Source organism: Euprymna scolopes, chromosome 6, assembly GCF_053919585.1.
Source record: "Euprymna scolopes isolate OS-2025 chromosome 6, ASM5391958v1, whole genome shotgun sequence".
NCBI classification, from domain to species: Eukaryota; Metazoa; Mollusca; class Cephalopoda; order Sepiida; family Sepiolidae; genus Euprymna; species Euprymna scolopes.
Window position 1 is genome coordinate 125,958,544 of NC_136487.1, and position 22,273 is coordinate 125,980,816.

General features: G+C 32.3%; 1 protein-coding gene across 2 annotated transcripts in view; it reads right to left on the reverse strand.

Annotated features, from left to right (window-relative positions):
- LOC145277943 (exocyst complex component 2-like) overlaps positions 1 to 22,273 on the reverse strand; it is a 164,473-nt gene that overhangs the window by 47,137 nt on the left and 95,063 nt on the right. For both annotated transcript variants that reach the window (XM_080130027.1, XM_080130028.1), the window contains exons 20-28: positions 21,483 to 21,566; positions 20,358 to 20,482; positions 19,392 to 19,434; positions 17,313 to 17,429; positions 15,973 to 16,114; positions 12,371 to 12,426; positions 10,279 to 10,401; positions 7,608 to 7,669; positions 4,263 to 4,316 (exon numbers count right to left, since the gene is read on the reverse strand). In XM_080130027.1, the coding sequence (XP_079986153.1) occupies positions 4,263 to 4,316; positions 7,608 to 7,669; positions 10,279 to 10,401; positions 12,371 to 12,426; positions 15,973 to 16,114; positions 17,313 to 17,429; positions 19,392 to 19,434; positions 20,358 to 20,482; positions 21,483 to 21,566 (806 nt within the window). The remainder of the gene's footprint in view (positions 1 to 4,262; positions 4,317 to 7,607; positions 7,670 to 10,278; positions 10,402 to 12,370; positions 12,427 to 15,972; positions 16,115 to 17,312; positions 17,430 to 19,391; positions 19,435 to 20,357; positions 20,483 to 21,482; positions 21,567 to 22,273) is intronic.

The following is a 22,273-nucleotide window of genomic DNA, read 5'->3' on the forward strand; positions in this document are numbered from 1 at the left end:
AAACAAGTGAATAAATACACTATAATATGTATGCCTTTGTTATGTCATAATATTATATATGACATAATCCTGTTGACACACCAGTTATTGTCTGAATATTGACTGATTAAGCAACATTGAGACTGGTTGGTACCAAATGGGGGATTATTTGAGAATACCAGGTGATACATATTGGAGGATGACGATATTTCCCTGCAAAAACTAATGTTGCTCAAATTGGATTGTAACTGACAGCCATAAAATAGAAGTTATGTTTGATGAAATACATTTTCATCTTAGAAAACATATTAAAAGGAAAGTAACTCTTTGCCTTGGTGATCTTGCTTATCTCAAAGATATTTGGAGAGTAGAGTTATGTCCCCTTGCACATTTTAGAAAGAGACAATCTTGGATCAACACATATTATAGCCCTCTCTCCTAGTAAAACATTTTATTGACTAAGAAGTAATCCTGTTCTTTACTTGTTAATAGTTTTATTCAATCTTTTTTTATATTTGTCCTATATCTCACAAATACGACCACCCCCACACATCAGGTTATCCTCTATATCAGTGGTTGCCAATCACTGGCTCACAAATTACTGATGATCCATGAAAAATGTTTGGTCTGCATAAACATGTACAAACATCACACTAAAAATGTATTTCTTCAAGAGAAGAGTTTATTAGGTATGTGTATGCAGTGTGATGATGCATGGAAATGAAACCTAGCTAGGGTTAAGGATATGCGTTGGATGGAAAGAAATGATATGATAACAATATAATGGGTAATGCAAGGCTTAAAAACTGGTTTAGATCTGATGACCTTAGACGAAGATAAAATTTGGACAGCATAGAGTGAGTGTGCAGAATGTGAGATTTTGTTAGGGTTATATAAAAAGAATGGCTGCGAGTTATTAGGTTAATGGATGAAGGATTGTTGAGGGGCAAGTCAAGAAAAACATGGGAGAAAGTGATAAGGATAGATTTAAAAGAAAGAGGGATAAATAAAGACCTGGTCAGAGATAGGTTAGTTTGGAAGTTAATTTCTAAAGGCCATCCAACCAAATATGATGATTAATCAGATCCAAAATTTGATTAAATATTCAACAATTAACGGAATCAGCCGTAAATGAAGAAGTCGATTTTGAGAATGAAAATTAAACTTATTTATTAGATTGGAATTCTTAGGTTTAACTACCTTACTAGTGATAAGAATGAGGAATAACTTAATTGAGACCTTCAGAATATTTGCCATCAGCTAAGATTTTTTTTCCTTAGCACCAAAAAGTCTAGGTCATTGTTGAGATGGCTTGTTCTCTATTGCCTGAGGTATGTCTTTGGTTCTGTGCAGTTCTAGGAGATTCACCTTTCCAGGCTATGCCTCCCCCCTGACAAGTAGTTGGTTTATTGTGAATCACCTGAGGTGCTACTACTGGGAAATGCTAACAAGACTGTACAGGCGTTTTTTTTTGCAGGCTCTAAGGTGCTGACTAAGGCACTGACTCATCAAATCCCATTTTCAGGCCTTTGTGTCACATCATCCTGTTGTGGGAGGAAGATGAGTGACTTCAAAATAGTTACTGCAATTTCTAAACATGAAACACTTTTTTTCATTATATCTCATCACACTGGTAATTTATTCGCAAGAAAGATAAAAAAGGGAATTAAATTCATCATGATTTTACTATTTATATACAACAAATTAAGGCACAACAAATGTATGACAACTGCTCCTGTTGTTTTTTGTTTTTTTCCTAAAAATCTTTGTAAAACATAAACAAATTTTTTTTTTTTTAATTAATAGGAATAAAAAGAAAAAGCAAGTCAAACAAAACAAAAAATAAAAAATTCCCTTAAGTCAGTCATTCTCAACCTTTCCTCCATCATGGACCCCTCGGCTTTATGTATTTCTCCATTTACCCCCCCCCCCCCGCTCCCATACAAAAAAAAAAAAACAACTCATAGCCATCATAAAATGATAGAAAAACAAGACGGTCAAAAAGAATCTTTTTATTGTTTAGGACTTTAGTTTTGTATAAAAATAGTGTTAGACATTTAGAAAATAAAATCTTTTCTTAATAGAAAATTATAAAGTTAATTTGTATTACATTTCTTAGACATGACACAATCTGAAAATAATTATTTTTAAATTATTAGGTATTTCAATTATTTACCCTTGTCTATATAATTTTTTTACTCTCTAGGTGTAAATTTATCCCTGGCTGAGAATCTCTGCCTTAAGTTAAAAGAAAAAAATATTTGTTTACTTTTTAAAATTGTAAATTAAAAAAATTTTTTTTTTTAAATACCAAAAAAGAAAATGACAATTAAAAGTAAATATATCAATAATTTTTTTAATTCCTCCCGAATTTTGATCCATCTATATGAAAATAAAAATAAAAAAAATTGTTCCATTTTTTTTTACAAAGATTTTTAGCAAAAAAACACAAAAGAAAAAACCCCAAACAAACAAAAAACGCATGTCAGTTCATCCAAATTAAAATCGGTTGTATATTGCTGTTCTTGCCATAAGAATCCCTGGTTGCTTGAATGGCGTGCCTAAATATCACACAAAGAGAGAATCAGCAGTGGCATTTTTCATACTTTGTCATACATTTGTTGTACCTTAATTTGTCATACATAAGTAAAAAAAAAAAAAAAAAAAAAAAAGTCCAAAGCTATCCACAATTATTTATCATATTTTTTAATAAAGCAATATATTTTTTAAACAATCCATCTAAAAGTAGATCTACAAACTAGATGAATTCATCTAAAATATTGATGTATAGGTGAAGTATTCAAGTAAGACAGAATCTTCAGAGTTTTGTAATATATGAGAGAGAGAGAGAGAGAGAGAGAGAGAGAGAGAAATAAAAAGGAACAAACCGTGTTAGTTATTATCTATAATAAAAATCTCAACTGTCTGTTCCAATGTATGTATGAATGTATGTATGTTTGTATGTCTCACTGAAACTTTCGACATAGATGATGGATCCTTATAAGATCGCTATGATTTTGAAACTCAATGTCTCGGACAACAAATATCAAAAAATTGGCCAAAAACATTAATTCCTTCATCCTAAACTTGGCCGTTTTGTACAAGGAGGGGTTGATTTTTTTTGCTGACAATCGTCACCATTGGATTGACTTCAGTTAATTTCAACGCTTTTGACTTCCGGTCGCATCATGGAGACATCGGCTAAAATTACTGTACATGTATTTCACTGACATTTTATGACTTTCAACTTTAGATTGGTAAAATCCAGAAAATAAAAGGCAGCCCCCCGCCCTCCAATGCCATCCATGGCAGTGTTTATAAAATCATATTCTTTCAGCAATTGAACCTTATTTACACAACTTGTGGATTGTTTCAGTTATCAATGTATATAATCTTTGTTTGCTGATATGAGAGGACACTTTGGTGATCTTCTAATCAGTAGGAGGTGTGATCCTGAATAAGCCTCATGCTCATTGGACCATAACTCCCCGAATTTTAATCCGTGAGATTATCTCACAGATAATGTCTATCAAAACAATTACTGTCACAACTTTTTGGTTTTCATTGCAGAAAAGGGTGAGATACTCTGCAGACCTCTCACCTACCGACTACCATTTTCCCAAGCATCTCGACAACTTTCTGCATGAGAAATGCTTCAAAAACCTAAGCGATATAAAAAACGCCTTCAGCGACTTCATCACTCTCAGAACGCAAGATTTTTACGTTACTGGCAAAAATACACTTGTTTTGCGTTGACAAAAGTATGTTTATTCTGATGGTGCTTATTTCGATCAATAAATTTTTGTTTGAGCCAAGATAGGTTAATGTGAATTGAAAAAGTTAAAAACTGCAAGAATTTTCTTGTTAACCTGATATTAATTATTCTATGAGTGACATTTTTGAGGAGGGGTACGATCCTGTATATGCCATTATCATTGTTGATGTATTATTAGATTGGGATTGTGTTCAGAAGAACTGGAGAAACCTTCAAGATTGTTTGTTATTAGGGTAGGGCCTTCCATAATTATAACTGATTTACTTATTGAAATATTAACACTTTTGGGTTCATTAGTGTCCCATAACCAGAATAAATAAATGCTAGTAGAAACATTTAGATTGGAAACGAGTAGAGTTATAAGAAAGCATTTTCATTTTATGGCCCAAACCATTCCTAAGCACAAGCAATCTGCTGCAGGCACCAAAGAGAACAGAATCAAAATATTAAAGAAGAAAGAAAAGCTATATTAAAGTTTTCATACTAAAATTAAAAAAAAGTTACTTACTTTTTATTGTGACCAACTGGTGGTAATATTGCAAGAGCTTCTTGAAAATGTTTCCTGAAAAACAAAAAACAAATCAAAGACATTTTTTATGTGATGTTTTTGTACTTTATAAAAAAACAAAAACAAAAAAGAAAAAACAACAACAAAAAAAAAACATAGGAGAATTTAGAAACCAGGATGAAGGCAATTTAAAAGTTTAAATTTGGAGATTATTAAATTAAAAAGAAAAAGCAAATACAATTGTTAATAATCAGTTTGGAGATCTGGTAGAAGTACAGTATCAAATTTAAAGGTGAATTTGAGACACAATCGAAAAATGGTCTCAAATCTATGGTCTACCTTTTCTTTTTTCATGTATTAATATATTATTAATTAAAACTTATTTTTATAAAGGCAATTTTTCTTTTGAAATTTCATTTACAGAAGTTTACTTCTATAAACAGTCCTGTTATTCACATGGGTAACAGTAGTTCAAGTAGTGTCCAATGGACGTGCAGTAGTAGTTCAGAAAATAGCGTCATTGTGTGGATGATCATATTCTTGACAATAGGCGAGTATCAATGCTTTAATTAGTATATAGCATAATCACGTTGACACACTGGTTTCCGTCAGATCACCAAAGTTAAGCAACATTGAGCCTGGTCATTACTAAAATGAGTGACCAATTTAGGAATTTGAGGCGCTGTATGTAGGAGCACGTTGACACTTCCCTGCAAGAGTTGCAAAAACCTAAGGTTGTCATCTCCCCTGACAGGGATATACATGCGACTAGGGACCATTTGTGAATTTTATTTTATACTCTTATGGAGGAAGTCGGTTAAACCTGAATAGCGTTAGTGCTAGTGCACACACACTTTAATTAGTGAACTATGGCGAGATAATGTCTTCACAAAATACTCGTCCCTTTTGAGAAGTTGGTATTACAAAGAGCATCCAGTCGTAAATTTTTTGCTTCAAACAAACTATGGCTGTTTTAAGTAAGAGACGCCCAAGCAGTCACTAAAAGGCTGATCAATGAAAGTTATAGAAACCTGTCCACAATTGCATCGTCAGTCGGTTATTTAAAATCAACAAAACATATAAGAATTTAGAAACCAGAATGAGGGAAACTTTAAAAGTTGAAATTTGGAGATCAATAAAAAAATTTTTTTAAAAAAGCCAAGGAGATCGTAAATATCAAGTTTGGAGCTCTGGTAGCAACATGGTACCAATACTAAGACCCACGTAATCAAAAAATGGTACTTGTACAGCTTAATCAAGACATTAAAAAAATGAAAACATCGAAAAAAAAAGTTATATTGTTCGTATCCGAAATGGAATAAAGTTCTTCGAAAAATTTTTTACTTCATTTTTTACAGCGAAAAAACAATTTGTTATGATAATAATCAAAAGGTAGCCATGTTTCGATTTTTAAGATGAAAAGCTATTATTTAAGATAGGGAAGGGGGTGTCGGCACTTTAGACTGAGTTATCTCCCCCGTGGCGTGTTCTAAAAATCCAAACATGGCTACCTTTAGTGCGCTGTCATAAAAACATGTTTTTCTACTGTAAAAAAAAAAAAAAAAAATTAAAAAAAAAAAAAATACTTGATAAAATTAAGTGAAATTTTTTTTTTTGAAAACTTCAGTCCAAAACAGATACGTACAATACAACATTTTTTTTTTTTTCCCCTCCTCGATATTTTCATTTTTTAATGTCTTGATTAAACTATACAAGTACCCAAAAAATGGTCTCAAATCTATGGTCTATTTTTTCTTTTTTCATGTATATTAATTATTAATAATAATTTTATATTTTTATGATGACAATTTTACTTTATAATTTGTATTTATTTACAATCAACGAAAACGGAAAACAATTTTATTTAGTTTAACTTCAGCTAAATATTATTTTGGTGCTAGTACATTTGATTGGTACCAAATTCCTGCCATGGAAAACGTTAGGTCATGTGATAATATGGTAGCCGATGTAAAATGAAAATAACATACTTCTCTGAAATTTAGCGTGTCCTTTTTTTGTTAAGTTATTCCTAGCGGAAAAGAAACATATCTTATGAAATTCTCCTCCATAGACAGACTGATCTGATTTTTTAAAACTTGACAGATAAAACAATACTTGATAGTAGTGTTGGGATGATTAATCGGAATCGAAAAAATTGATGCCTATTTTCCGATGCCAAAACCGATTCTTTAGTCTTTTTTATTTAATTTTGTTTAAAGTAAAATCTTCCATTGCTGGTAATAATGATATAATGATAAATATTTATTGATTTTTAATTACCAGTAAATCTAAAATCGATAGATCATCCTCCACAAGTGTATTTTGACGTTTAAGAAAATATCTGTATATTTAATGTGTTTTTACGAAAATTGGGGAAATAACAATCTTATGGTTAACTAATTAGAAATTCATAAAGAATTGGAATCAGAATCAGTAATTGTATCGGAATCGGAAAAAATATTGGAATCGTCCCATCACTACTTGATAGTTTCTATTTTAATTGGTTCCTTTTACTTTTTATGAATTTTTAATTATATTGATCTAAGTCCAGTAAAATAAAATAAAATTCAATGATAAAAAAAAAAAAAAATTTGGATGAAATCCTGTGGCAACAACAGTATGGTCAAACAGAGAATGATTTAATAATGTTATTACACATTTTACAATTTTATCAAGTAAATAAAGTTATTAACACTTCTATCCAATACAAATCCAACTATTTTTTTTTGTTTGCATTATGTAGATTGGTAGGTTGTTTTTGCATATCATCCCTTTTCAAGTTATTTAATGCCGAATCCAGTGATTTTGAAGAACAATTTTTTTAATAGAATATATATTTTTTTAAAGTCGGTTTCTATTTAACCCATAGTTGGGACCCTAACAGGTACTACCACTCCGGGTCAGAGTGGACCTGGGAGCAATTGCAATTAAAGGGTGGCTCCAAACTCCCCAAAGCCCGCAAGATGGGGCCTCACCATCGGATATAGTTTAAGGTCATATCCAGGACCTGTATTATGTAGAAGCACAAAGTTGCATTTAAATTGTAAAGATTTTTATTTTGTTTTGCAATAAATTCATTTATGAAACTCACTTCTTGTTTGTTTGCATTTTCTTCAGCCAAGAATTATAAGGGTTCATTTTTTTTCATTTTACGCTGGCTACAATAATATTAGACGTCTTAAACTTTTGTTCATGACTAAATAAAGTGAAAGAGTGAAAAAAAAAATATGATAGAAAAACATGTAGATCCACGAATATTAACACAAGCTGAAAGCCTAATAGATCTTATGCCGCCAAATAGTTGATTAAACATACCTAAGGTAAAATAAGGAACTCAATACTTACGTAGAATTATCAGTGCGATAACGAATAACAGCATCCTGTAGGGCTGTCAATTCCAAGCGAGCCTGTAGTGAAAGTATAGAGGCAGAAGTTGAAGTAATGTAAAATGATTTTTTTTTTGTTTTTCTTTGTTATAGTAGCAAAATTTGAAAATTGAAATATTGGATTTTAAGCGAAACCAATGATATCCGCAGTAAAAACGATAAAAATTGATTAAAATAGAAAATTGATTATTAATGAAAATAGTTTTCAAAGACAATTCGCAAAAATTGAGTTTTGCAAAAGAAAAAAAAAAAAAGAAAACAACTGGAGAGTTCTAACTGTAAAAAAAAGGGAGGTAAATATTTTCTGAAAACTGAAAATCTTTGGCCAATTTAGCAAAACTTAATTTCACTAATTGTTTTTTAAAACTTTTTATTAATATTTAAATTTCTACCTTATTGTTTTTTATAATTTTTAGATATTTGTATTGCTGTGACTCTGTATACCTATTTATTTAATGAATAAATGTAAATTTTTTCCACCTATCCTAACTGCATTTACATCAAAACAGTTTCTGTTTATTTAATTCTCTGATACAACATAATAGTTTGAAATATCATATATACAGTAATCTACAAACAGTTATAGGCATTCTTAATTTGCATAATTATTTTTTAAACAGTTTCTAATAAATTAATATTCTGTAAATATATTTGTAATTTGCATTATTTTCTTTGATATATACATATATATATATATATATATATATATATATATATATATATATATATATGCAAGTTTCTTGACAGTAAAGCATCAGATTCTGCTGAGATACAGAGAACAGATACTACAATTTGATCTTAGCTAAAATGCCAATTTAGCTAGACAAACAAAATTACAATAAAAATAAATGCTATCACAATTTTCTTATTTGTCTTAGGCATGACAGTATTTGTTTTTAGAGGATGGAGAAGTTGAATACCATTATTTTTTACTACAAACAGTTTTGCCTACTCTAAATTAAACCAAAATACCACAGTGACTCTATTGGCTTTAGACCTACTTAAAAGATCTTCAATGGTTTCAATGAAATTTTATTTATAAAAATAAATACACAAGAGTAATGATGAGCAGTGGGAAAATCTACAAATGCCCAAAAAGAAATAAAAAAATTTTTGTATCAAAGTAAAAAAAAAAAAAAAAAATAGCTACACGTGCATGGTCCTTCTCTGGTGCTGCATGTAAGATGACGCCACAAAAAACAGTGAAGAAATGATGAATGTGAGAAGTGTGAAAGTTGAATTAGTCCTAAAAACAAATATTACTTCCGTCATAGTTAAAAATAGAGTGATTCGATTTGAACTTATCACATTTTTTTCGCTCGCTTTGGCCTAATCATGGTGCCTGAGCATCCTAAGAAATTATAGTGCTATCAGGGTACTCCGCCAACCACTTCTCACGATTACAATTCAATTGTCCTAAGCAACACGCTTCTCCATGTCGGACTTGTAAACATTGGGAATACCTGTTTCTTCAATTCTGCGACGCAAAATTTTTATTGTGACACTTTTTGAGTTCCTGGGAAGGCCGAATCCCAGTGAAAATGGACAAACGGTGCAGTTTCACACCTTAAGACATGTATATTTGAATTCAGCACCATGGAAAACCACTATATAGACATACATATAAAGTTTTTGAGTAATATGAAAAAAGAACTCCAAAAAAGCATGTTTTTTTTAGCCCTAAAAGTCCCACAGGGATGCGAACAAGAATTTTGCCAAGGTTACCACTACTGAATTTATATTAAGAATAATGGCCTCCACATTTTGGCCACGTTTCAGGAAAATCTAATGGATGGATCAAACACTATGGGGCAAAAAGTGTCATTTTTCAGCCATTTTGAGACATTTTTGACCTCTTGAGTCCCTGGGGACGCTGAATCCTAGTATAAATGGATAACTGGTGCAGTTTCAGGCCTTAACACATGTATATTTGAGTTGACCACTATGTAAAACCACTATATAGTCAGACATATCAAGTTTTTGCGGAGAAATATGAAAAAAGGGCCACAAAAAGGGCGTTTTTAGCACTAAAAATCCCCGGGGATGCAAACCAGAATTTTTCCAGAGTCACCCATACTGGATTTATATTAAGAACAATGGGCTTCACATTTTGGCCTAGTTCCAGAAAAATCTAATGGATGGATCAAAAGTTATGGGGCAAAATGTGTCATTTTTGGACATTTTTTACCTCTTTTGAGCTCCTGGGGACGCAACAGGAATTTTCGCAAAAAAAAATCTTTTTTACTGTGCACATTTATTTAATGAAATACAATTTGTGGTAAAATTTCAGGAAAAACTAATGGACGGTTATCTGGTAATTGTCCAGACTAATGGATACATGGATGCCACTAAAAATGTAGGCCCTTCTCCGATAAATCGGGGGGGGGGGGACCAAAAACAAACAAAATGCTAATAGGGCAGGTTCGTAAGGCCTTTCAAACCTTTTGCTAAGTGTCAGACAGGTTACTGTTTTTCGGCTCAACTGAAAACAAGTCAGTCTTTAAATAGTAGCGGGAGTTAAGAGTGGCAAAATGTAAAAAGTTAGGATGGGATATGGGAATAGATGGAGTCTTTGAAGATAAAAACAATGATGGATAAAAGAATGGTTTGAAATTGAGAGCAATTGTTACCTGTAAGGCGCCATTTGTATTGAAGCCTGTGCTGCATAATATTAACCGAGATAATTCCTCACCAACGGCTTCCACAACTTTGCACATGACCCGCAGGACAAACGAAGGTGAAATGGCATAAACCTATAAGAAGAAAAGTTTCAAAATTATTATTAGAAAAGGGAGGGGAAAAAAAAGGAAATAGATGAAGATGTCCCAAAATATATTTCCTCTTTTCTAAAGCCACTCCATATTTCATGGGATATATATCTCCAGGCATTAGAGTTAATATTTTTATTTTGTTTATAAAAAAAACACAAATGCATATCAATAATAATCAGTTATAGAAAGTGCACTGAGCTTTTTATTTTTTAATATAGGGGGAGCTCTAGACAATATGTTCATGGTGTGATTGTTGTGCCGAAATTGTTACAAACCAGAAGTATTTGGGCTCATTTCTCACTTACATGCAACATAGCAAAGCAAACACGGGTTTAAAAGACTGTCACAAATTTGGAAGGACACTTTTTTTTTTTTTTTTAATGGGAATCGCTTGAGACAAACCACTAAGAATGAAAGCTGATTATTGCAAGGCAGGAGATGCCCATTGACAAGACCAAAAATTTGTAGGTAGGAGGAAAACAGTAAGCAGGAAGAGAGTTCCACAACCTTGCAGTTCTTGGAAAGAAGCTATTGAAATAGGAAGCTGCATTACAATGAGGTATCAAAACGGTGAATTGGAGACCTCTACACCAAAGAGTCAAATGAGTTTGAACAAAGGAAGCAGGGAATAGATTATTTTTTTTTCCACGGTGGTCACCACTTATCAAGGCCCGGAAGCCACTCAGGGATAAGGGTTATTGCAAGTACAGTACGTTAGTGTGGAGATTTAATGAAGTGTTTACTTAAGAGGGGGGTTCATTAGGAATTTGTTAACATTGGACTTGAAGACATCCAAGTTGTAGTTAGGTGGGAAGCAGGCAGACGGAACAGAGTTCCACAGGCGTGCAGTTCTAAGAAAGAAGCTTTGTTCATGGAATCTACGTTTTGATTTAGGCACAGATAAAGAGTGGGAGATCAGACAATTCTGAAGAACACATGTTATAATAGTATTTGTAGAAAAGACTGAGACTAGCAACATCACGTCTGTGAGAGAGTGATTGCAGTGAAGAAGAAGTGTGGGGGCCCAATCAAATTACAGATATGTTTCTTCAATTTATCAAGAACCGTCAAATGAGACACAGTGAGTTTTCCATGTTTAATTGTTTATTTGTCCAATAGAGTGCATGATGGTTTTATAAAAGTGTAATATTTATTTATAATTCACCAGTGTTAATCCCTCCTGTTAGACCATGTTATTTATACATAAATGACGCATATCAATGTAATTATCACATAATAATATATATATATATATACATCACAATACAAAATTTTATTTCAATAATTTCTACATGAATATATTTTTGGAATTTAAAAGTGTCTTCCAGAGTTATTCAATATAATAAAACATGCAACATTTTCAGCTATTGTCTGGAATTACCCCTATATAAAAAAAAAAAAATAAATAAAAAAATCTCTTATGATATACGTATTCACTAATGGAACTTGTCATATTCAAAAAATCATGTAAATTGATCAGGCAGTTTTATTTTTAACAAAGAAAATCAAATTTTATAAGCAAAAAGGGACTGTCATGCATGGCCATCCTGAAAAAAAAGCAAAAAACAAGGGCAGATAACTCCACAATAATTCAAACTTGCAAGATCAGCCTTATAACGTCTACGATTTTCCATTAATCGCTTAAAATCGTTTAAAAATGATTTTCTTTATAAAAATAAAACCACTTGATCAATTTAGGTGATTTTTGGAATATCTTTTCCTTCCATCATGGATAAGTATATCATAAATATTTTTCTGTATTTTTTGTTTTTTAATATAGGGGAAGTTCTAGATAACCATTCATTTTCTTTTATATTTTGTAAGCTTACCATGTTTATTTGTTTATTCACATTATTTTCTCATACATAACTTTTAAAAAAATTTGAAGGAAATGATCCGATGTATAATTAAAAGGTGTGAAAAGTATGTTTCAACAAGACAAAATACACACCTCAGCATGGACTTCAATCATTCCCATTAATACTTCTTTCAAATAATTTCTTACACCTGGAAAAAAAAAAAAAAGTCATCAGTCAATTTTCCTGTAATATTTGCTTTTAACTAATAGATCACTTCTAAAGAAACAATGAATATAAAAAATTCTTTTGCCTATTTTAAAATATAAGAGAAAAATAATGTTGACACTATATGCATATTCAACTTTAGACCTGCTTTGGAGACTGGATTGAGATTTTTTAAATTATGGACTTATATATATATATATATATATATATATATATATAGTAATTTATAAAATATATATGGCGATTAAGCTACACTGAATATTCTGCGTTTCATCCAACTATAGGATTCGTCAGGCTTATGCGCGAATTGTGTGGTTGCCTCTTGCTTTTATATATGTTGAGAATTTCTAGTTGGCCAATCAGCTTTCTAGTATCCACCGCGCCTCTTCTTATCAGCCAATGGACATGCATTTTATCAAACAAAGGATCTGTTTTAGAACTAGGTTAGTGGTTTTAGGTAGACGTTCTCCTTTTTAAAAAAAAAAAAAAAAAAAAAAAAAAAAGAACGTCTACCTAAAACCACTAACCTAGTTCTAAAACAGATCCTTTGTTTGATAAAATGCATGCCCATTGGCTGATAGGAAGGGGTGCGGTGGATACTAGAAAGCTGATTGGCCAACTAGAAATCCTCAACATATATAAAAGCAAGAGGCAACCACACAATTCGCGCATAAGCCTGACGAATCCTATAGTTGGATGAAAGGCAGAATATTCAGTGTAGCTTAATCGCCATATATATTTTAATTATTACTAACTAGCTCTACCTACGTATTGAGCACTTTTGAAGTAAATACTTTAAGTTTACGCATAAATCTATACTTTCGTATATTAAATTTATGTGAATAAATGAAGTAGTTATATATATATATATATATATATATATATAGACACACACACACACACAGAGGATGGAATGATAAAATTGTTGCCCTAGAAAAAACAACATGATTTCATTTCCATTTGAGAAAAACTGGAGCAAGGTCCCAGGTGACGCCAGGGACCCTGCTAAAAAAGACGAGGATGAGAGAGGATGAGATATGGTCAAGGGGAGCTATGCTGACACTTGGTCAAGAAAAACAGATGTCCATAAAATTCTGTCCATCAGAAAAATAATATCTGTTTCAATGAAAGGAAAATATAAACCTGATAATGGGATTTCTTTAGAACAAGAGAACTAGGGAAGGAGATTGTTTTTCTAGTTGGGTTTCGTAAAAATGGGCTTTAAATAAGTAATGAAGTCAGACAGTTACACAGAATTTAGATTTAAAAACTAGACTGTGTTTCCAAGAAGTCTATAATACTAGGAATCAGAGGAGAATTATCTATTCGGTCTCCTATATTTTAGATGTCCAAATAATTGACCACCCAGGCAGCCATAAGACAGTGATAAACTATCAGTCGGAGAAAAATAAGGGGTGGTTGTTACAAACAACCTTTAAAATATATGAGGAAGTAAATAGATAAATAAATAAATAAATTATTGACTTAAGCATATACTTGGTTGGAAAGGAAAGACAAGGAGAGAGAGGAGGGGGGAGGAGTGATGCAGAGGAGCATAAAGAGAGAAAGATGGGGGGGGCATAACTGATAAGCCAGTGTCTTTAGAAAATGAGTTACAAAGGGAGAAAACGGGAAAAGAGAATTGAAGAGGGATATGGTTAAGATAGAGAAGGAAAAGATAATTCAGAGGCAAAGAGAAAGATTAAGCTTCAAATGATAGAGAGGAAAACAATGATCTCAAAGAGATGGGCGATTGGAATTAGAATTTAATAAAAACCATTGTGTTTTTAGAAATAGAAGATGTCATTTGCTGGCCTCGGAACAGGACTCATCAGCTTTTGGGTTGCCAGCCCAAAAGGCCAATAGCCCTCAAAAAAAGCGAAAAGAATGATTTTCCTCCTCCGACCAAGAAAATTAATTGAAGGGTTTGTATTCACTTGAAAGATTCTGATTCCAGAAACATTTTGCTTTTCTTAAATCCAAGAGAAGCCCGGAATTTAACCAATGCTTCCTTGTGTACAAGCTGTAACCAAAATGATTTTAGGCAATAATTATTTTTGTTCATCAGAAATGATCTCAGCATTATTTCTGGATTGTTGATTTGAAACATGGTTTATTACAGCACCAATGCCACAACCAGCCTGGACTGTACTGAAGACGGGGATAGACCAGCCATTCACCAGGGCACCTGCAGGAGGAACTCTAAACCACAGCATCTGATGACGAACGCCCACCTGAAAATAAAAGTGTTGCCACACGGACTTAGGGTCATGCACGTTTTGCGTGCCCTGAGCAGCTGAGCAATAGTTTCCAATAATCAATAAGCGTCTGGTTACATTTTGAGGGGTCCACCACTAGACAGCTAAGAGTGTAACCACCAGGACTTAGGGTTAGTATGTATTTTCTTGCCCATGTGTACGCCCTAGCCCCGCTGGGTTGCAACTATGGTCTCGTAAGTCGGGATTCAACAGATGCAACCCCAGTTCCGGTTTGCAAAACATTTTTTTTTTTGTTGCAGACCATCTACCAGTTGGCCAATTGTGTACAAATCCCAAGAGCGATAGGAGCCTTCTATCATGTCTGAAAGTGACACAATGTTCAACGAGCAAGATCGGAGATGCGCCAATTGACAACTCATATTCTCTATTATTATTATTATGACAACAGGACCATTGCCAGCGCCCTCAAAATGCAAATCCAGACAGTTCAACACTTGAGGGCACAGCTCCACAGTTTCTGGCCATGATTATGGTCTTTGGTGTGGTTTCAAGTGAGGGCCACATCATGCTACTTCACATCTTCAAAGTTGGCTTGAAAGCTAGCACCAAAGTGTACCTAGATGTGCTGAAGAGTGTGGTGATCCCCTGGTATAATCAGGTAGCTGCTGGCAGATCCTGGGTGTGGCAGCAGGACATGGCGCCAGCCCACAAATCCCAAAAAATTGGATGGAAAATATTTAATAGATATTTTTGTTTTCTAATGTTGGTTATGAAATTTAAGTTGAGAAACCTGGCATAGACGGATATATTAGCTAGTTTATTCATATTTCAAAATATGTAAAAATTAAAACAAACAGTATTTTTCACATAGAGTTAAATTAAACGGAGGAATAGAATTTTTCATTAGAAAGAACTATCGTGCAAGATATGATGTCACGAACAGGAAGGATGTGGCGATGAAGAATAAATTTTATTCTTTGGCTTGTGACCTGACTGCGTTTGGATACTTTTTCATAAAGCTGTCTTTATTCACTCCTCCAGGAAATGGATGAGGGTTGGTTGGTGTTTTTGTTTTAACCAACATATCAACCTTCTCTGGGCCATTTAATTGATGTATATTATATGTGTATTTTATATAAATTTTTGTTGTTGAACTGGACGAGGAAATAGTTAATATAGTGTATAAAATAATATAAGATAAAAAAAGTCTGACATCATCAATAAGCAATTTATGAGGATCGAACATACCCTCCCTTCCGTTAAGCTAGAAAGGTAAGGGCAACAAAAATAGAATGTATATGTTTCCTTACCAAGAGGCCGACCACAAGAATTCCAATCAAAACAGCCACGATACATATTCTGTTCCATGACACCAACAATAGGATTAGATTTCTCTTCTATATAGGCTTCAAACAATTTGTGGTCCAATTCCAGATATTTGGCCTGGCACACCTATATAAGAATATAAGAAAAAGTATGAGAAAAAATATTCGAAATGAGGTCGATATTTTTTATTTAAGTTATAATTTTAATGACAAGATTCTAGGAATCAATAATGGCTACTAACACTCAAGTGTAAAGAAAGATAAGATACAACCAATATATGATAAATTTATTAAAATTTGCTCCAATTTTGTACATCGTCTTATCTGACGGTCGCCTTATACACCGAAATATATGGTAGTTTTCAACTTATTTTTATCTTGCTGATTGCCAAATGTGTACTCCTTTCTCCAAGTGTGAGGTCTGGCCAGTTACCTTATCTAAAAGTCATATATGTAATTTCTATGTAAATTAAAAGTTTAAAGTTCAATCCTAACTTTCTCCATTTTCCCCTTTGTAGATTTTCAAATTAGTTGGTCAGTTAAACAAAATAATGAAAGACAGTAAATGAAGAGAAAGTGAAAAACTTTCAAATTTATCAATGTCAATCAAAAGACTTGACGTGAATAAGTTAAGAACTACACAAAAGCAGTTTCTGCCATATTTTGCTTCCCCACGATGTTGGAGAAATCCAACTCCCCCGAAAAAAGGGGAAGCTCTCCAAATGAATAGCAATTGTTTGATATGAAGGGTTTCCCCAACACTGATCAAAGCTAATTGCGTTTCTGGAGGTCCCGGCCGGAAAGCCAGGCGGCCTACTTCACTCCGATTAGTTTCGCTTTTATATGAAAAAAAAAAAAAAAAAAAAAAAAAAATGCGAAACAAACACGCGAAAAGACGGAATAGAAGAAATTTTATAAAAGACAATCAAAATAAATGTAGAGACGACGTCCGTTCGTATAAATCATAGATATTATAATCTAGGGAGTATAAGCAAAGTCCTAAAAAATAGTAACGTGATCGAGAGCCCCCCCCCCCCCCCAAGCCTTTCATGGACATACAAAAACATGCGCACCACTTTTGCCTTTTTTATATATATACATTACATTTTAAAAATAATATATATACTGCTCCCCATGTGGGGGTACCAAATTGGTTAAAGGGAAAATTATTCCCAGCTCGCATTTAGGTAAAAATGCGCTTTCATAAATAATTGAATTCATTCAAAACATATCGCTAAAACCAAAACAACATTTATATATATACATATATATATATATATATATATATATAGATGAGGATATTTTGTATGAGAATGGATGCTTACCTCAACACATTTATCCATTTCCAAATAGCCATGTTTATCAAGGTTTTCTATCAGCCTTGGTATCACCCTTTGATACGTGTGGCTACAATTACTCAGCATTATGATCAAACGTTTGTCCTATAAAAGAAACAATACAAAATAATAAATTGACACTTTTTTGAAAAATTTCTATAAAGGAAAAGAACAATATGATTATCTCAGTCATTTATTTTTGGTTTGAGTCTGAAGGGTTTCTTATTAACTCAACCCCACGTTATAATTCAAAGAGAATAGAAAGTGGACCTTGGATTTACTTTCCGTAGCCCCGTAATTCTTGCTCCCTTTATTTTGTTCTTTAATCTTTATATTCCAGGAGCGATGTTTCTGACAAAAGGGGAAGAATTGCTGTTTTTTTTGGGGTCAGAATCTATTCCATCTAACATTTATCGTCAACAAGTTTTTGACAATGCAGTTGTATTTTTTTTTAGCTTCTTCATGCCACTTGATATAAGCGGTTATAAAAAACCCAAACGAATTCCACTTCAAGATCCCAAACTATCTAATGATAAATCTTAGATGGATAGACTGACAAGAAAACAGCAATTCTTCCACATTTATGAGAAACATCGTTCATGGAATGTGAGTACAAAAGGGCAAAATAAAGGAAGTTATGAAATCGCTGAAAGTAAATCCATGGTCAACTTTCTACTTGCTATTGCTGAGATTATTGTCATTGTTAAAGATTTACAACTTCTGTTTATTGATAACCCTTAATAAATTCTACACCTTCACTGTAGAAGTCCATATATGCTAGAAAACATTCTGCTCTAATAGCTTCTATCCACGGACAGCTTGTTTTTGAAATTTTCCTCCCTGCACTTTCGACTGTAATGACATACAGAAATTTAGAAATATAATGTAAACAAACATCTTGCTGCCAACTCCTTACTTGGATTACTCCTATTACAGTAGCTATTATGATTCAGTGGCAATATGTCTTGTTTGAGTTAAAAAAAAAAAAAATTTACTACCATATATATTTTTTGGGTAAATTTGTAGTTTTTCACCTAAAATGATGGATGATTGCAACATTAATTGATTGTCTGTTATTTTAAAGGATTTTATTTTGTTATATTTATATTTTGTTTTGTTATATTTATATTTTATCAAAAATAGGTTCTTCTTCGTTATAATAACGAAATCTGACAGTCGAAAAATTGAGTTTTCATTAAAAAAACTACTTACTTTTTATGTCAATTTCAAGTATAAGCAATGCTATCTACCTAATCATCATGCCACAATCAGTTTAATTTTATTGCATTATTACATAAAATATACACTTTGGCAAATAGATGATTGTATGGTATCCACCATTAATTGTAATAAAAAGGATAGTTACCTTCCGTGACTTGATGCTGTTTACTTATGTATAAACTTGAAATTTATTTCAAAAACTATTTTCATTAATAATTTTCTATATTATTGTCTTTTGTAATTTTTGGATATGTTAATAAATTAGACATGACAATTGTGTGGTGGACACCATTGATTTTACTTTAAATTAAATATTTCGATTTTTGCAATTATAACGAAAAAGCCTCTCTCCTAAAAAACAAAAAACTTACTATTAGAAAATATTTTTTTAAAAAATTTTATTGTGAAAAATGAATCCAAAATATGCTTTAAAATAGGAGATGTTCACCATTTTAGGTAAAAAAAACTAGAAATTTAGGTACTTTTCTAATAAATACTCTTAAGATTAATCGTTCCTTAAAACAAACAAAAAAAAAAAGGTTGATTGTTATATTACATATGTTTTTGTTGCAAAAACAAGATGAAAAACAAGTGAAAAAATGGTTGCAAAAAGTTGTTGATTATACACAAATGGTACAATGTTGCCTTGTTTAATTTAGCTAAAAAAATGACTGAAACTATTCAATTTTTACATAAATCTGACATTTGCCAAACAATTATAAGAAGTTTAAAGTTAAAAATGTTTAAAATAGCAATTTATTGTCAAAATCATTTAAGATGTTTGCACACCTTTAAGTGTTCCCATTAAAATGGAGGGAAAAAAATATTTTATCTTTAAACACTTACCAATGGAGGGATACCTTCATCTGCATCAGATTGTGGGTCTGATCTAAAAAAAGAAACAGAAAAATATTGTTAAATAGAAACAAAGTACAAAAAAAAAAAAAAAAAAAAAATGAAAAATACACCTATTTAGACAAAAATTGTCACATTTTCATAAAAAAAAAAAAAAAAAAAAGAAGGTTCTTGCCCAGAACTGTATTAAAAAACAAAAATAAAGAAAAATCTGCATGGTGTGTGTATGCCGATTGATCATAAAACACTTAGGATAATCACTAGGGCTAGGACAACAGCATATTCTTTTCATTGTTTTGACTCGAGTGTATCCGTTGATATCTTATGTATCTGTTGATATCGTATTTATATAGAGTGATGTGGTTCTCGGTTGATTAACTGTGTCGGATATATATTCAAGAGTCAAAACAATGAAAAGAATATGCTGTTGTCATAGCCCTAATAATCAAAGATTTCAAGGTAGTTCTACTAAAATAGTCATATTTTAAAAATTGGATTTGACTCTACTGGATTAGTTCAAATACTTTTAAAACCGACCTGAGGAGGAAATTTGCTTGCTGTTGAAACTGATCAACGATTTGACTCAGAGTTACTTATTTTTTATGAAAATTGCTCCAGACAAGGCATGAAGCTAATTGATATAAAAAGCTATATATAAATATATTTCAAGGTAAAAAAAATTAGCCAATAATAAATGTTAGAATCTAACACTTATCATTGGCTAGTTTTTTGGATCTATCCATCTAACAGATGGATAGATAAAAAAAAAACAACAACAAAAAAAACCCAGCAATTCTTCCCCCTTTGTCAAAAACATTGCTGATGGAATGTGATGATTAAAAGATAAAATAAGAGAAGCTAGAGTTATGAGGTTGTTAAAAGTAAACCCAAGGTCGACTTTCTACTCTCATTATTTATATAATAAAAAACAATAACTAAGAACGATGCAAAACTTACTTGTTGGAGTCGATTCCAGTATGGTGTTGCATAGAAGACAGTTTCTGTAGACATATGGAAAAGGCTTGGAGTAGCTGAATGCAAAGGATGGTTGTTTCCTTCTGAGTACTTCGTTGGCTGAAGATCTGAAAAACAAATATTTCAAGAATCTGCAATAGCAAGCCCATTAAGATATGAAAATTATAAAAACTATTGTCTGAATAGCAAGGCCTCTTTTTTGTTTGTTCTGATGCTATATTTCATTTTTTCTTTCCTCGATCAGTGAAGAAATCCTTCTAGACCGAGGCAATTTTACCCCCAACCCCAACCCCATTTAGAGCATTCTTTTTGAGTTACTGGATTTTTTCCCCACATTAAATACTGACCTTGCATGTAACTCTGCCTTTTTGGAGAGTCAAGTAAATAGGAATAATGGATACGCTCAAAGCAATGAAAGGGACGTAACTCTTCTCAAAACATTTTTGAGGCAATCGAGACGAGAGCAAAGAGTTCTTTTAAATTCAAAAGTCTATATTATATTTCTCTTCCTTTTGAATGAACCTTTGTTATGAGAATGTGCAGCAAACTAAGTATTGTGATATCGCTCAATGCACAGTTAAGGATTAATAGAGATTTGGATTGAAGTTTCATCTTTTCTCGGAAACTACTGGGCAAATCTGACTGATAAAACAGCCAAATAGTTTTTGAAGAAAAAGTGGAACTTAAATATTAATCCCTATTAATTTCTATGCATAGACCTTTGTGATGCTTACATGCAGCGAATTAAGTATTATGGTATTTGTTTGATGCACAGTTAGAAACTAATAGGGATTGGCATTTAATGTAAAAATGAGTACAAATCTAACCATATTCAGTCATCAATTTGGCATGAAGCACTCATTCTAAAGTAATGGGCTAAAACTTTTGCCTGTTTTTAAACAGTTAAAAAGTCTAGTGTTTCTATTTATTTATTTAAATGAATCCGTTTTTATCTAACAGTGTATACTTAACAAAAAAAAAACAAACAAACAAAAAAACAACAACGAATATCAGATGATGGTAATACTAGGGCATGAGTTGTAGTCACAATGTCTTATGTAGGAGAGAATATGGTGTAAATAATATTTGTCTGTTTCAAGAGTTTACCTCGCATTCTCCGCTGCGGTTTTGAATGACCACTTCATGAAGATGCTGGATGGTTTCATTAACTATATTTTCAAACAGAGCAGGCTGTAAAGAAAAGAACCAAACACAACTTAAAGGAATGAAACTTTAAAATCACTTCAAAGATTCTGTTCAAGTCCTCTACAAATTCTTAATGGGATGTAACAAAAGATATGTATATATATATATATATATATTTAGTAGAAATGGTAATTAATAAAAACCTGAAGAGAGTGCTCAATACTGTTGTAGAGCAAATATGCGTTTTATGTTTCTGTAAAAGTTTGAGGATGCTACAGACGGCCAAAAAAACGGCCAGGTAGCTGAAACAATAATGTAATTTAACAGAAAGATACGGTAATAAAAAAATAAAACGTGTGTGTATATATATATATATATATATATATATATATATATATATATATATATATATATATGTCACCCCCTTCAGCCGGTCGGTTGAGATGATCGTCGACCTCAGAATTCTTCCACTCCAATTACGGCAGCCTGAAAACGACCCGACTCTGGCGGTTTGCAGCTCACTATTTTCGTCCTTCCAGTGACCACTGCCGGTGATAATTCTTAGCCGTTTTAATGTTGCTGATATGGGGTAGTGACAGAATTATCAATTGATCGTCTAAATTTATACTCCGGACCTGACGTTGTGTACTCACTTACCGACGAACATCGCCGATAAGAGAGCCGTGGATTTTAGTGTGGTGAAAAAGGAAATAAAAACGATTCCACACACGAATAAACAATTAATCTGGGTT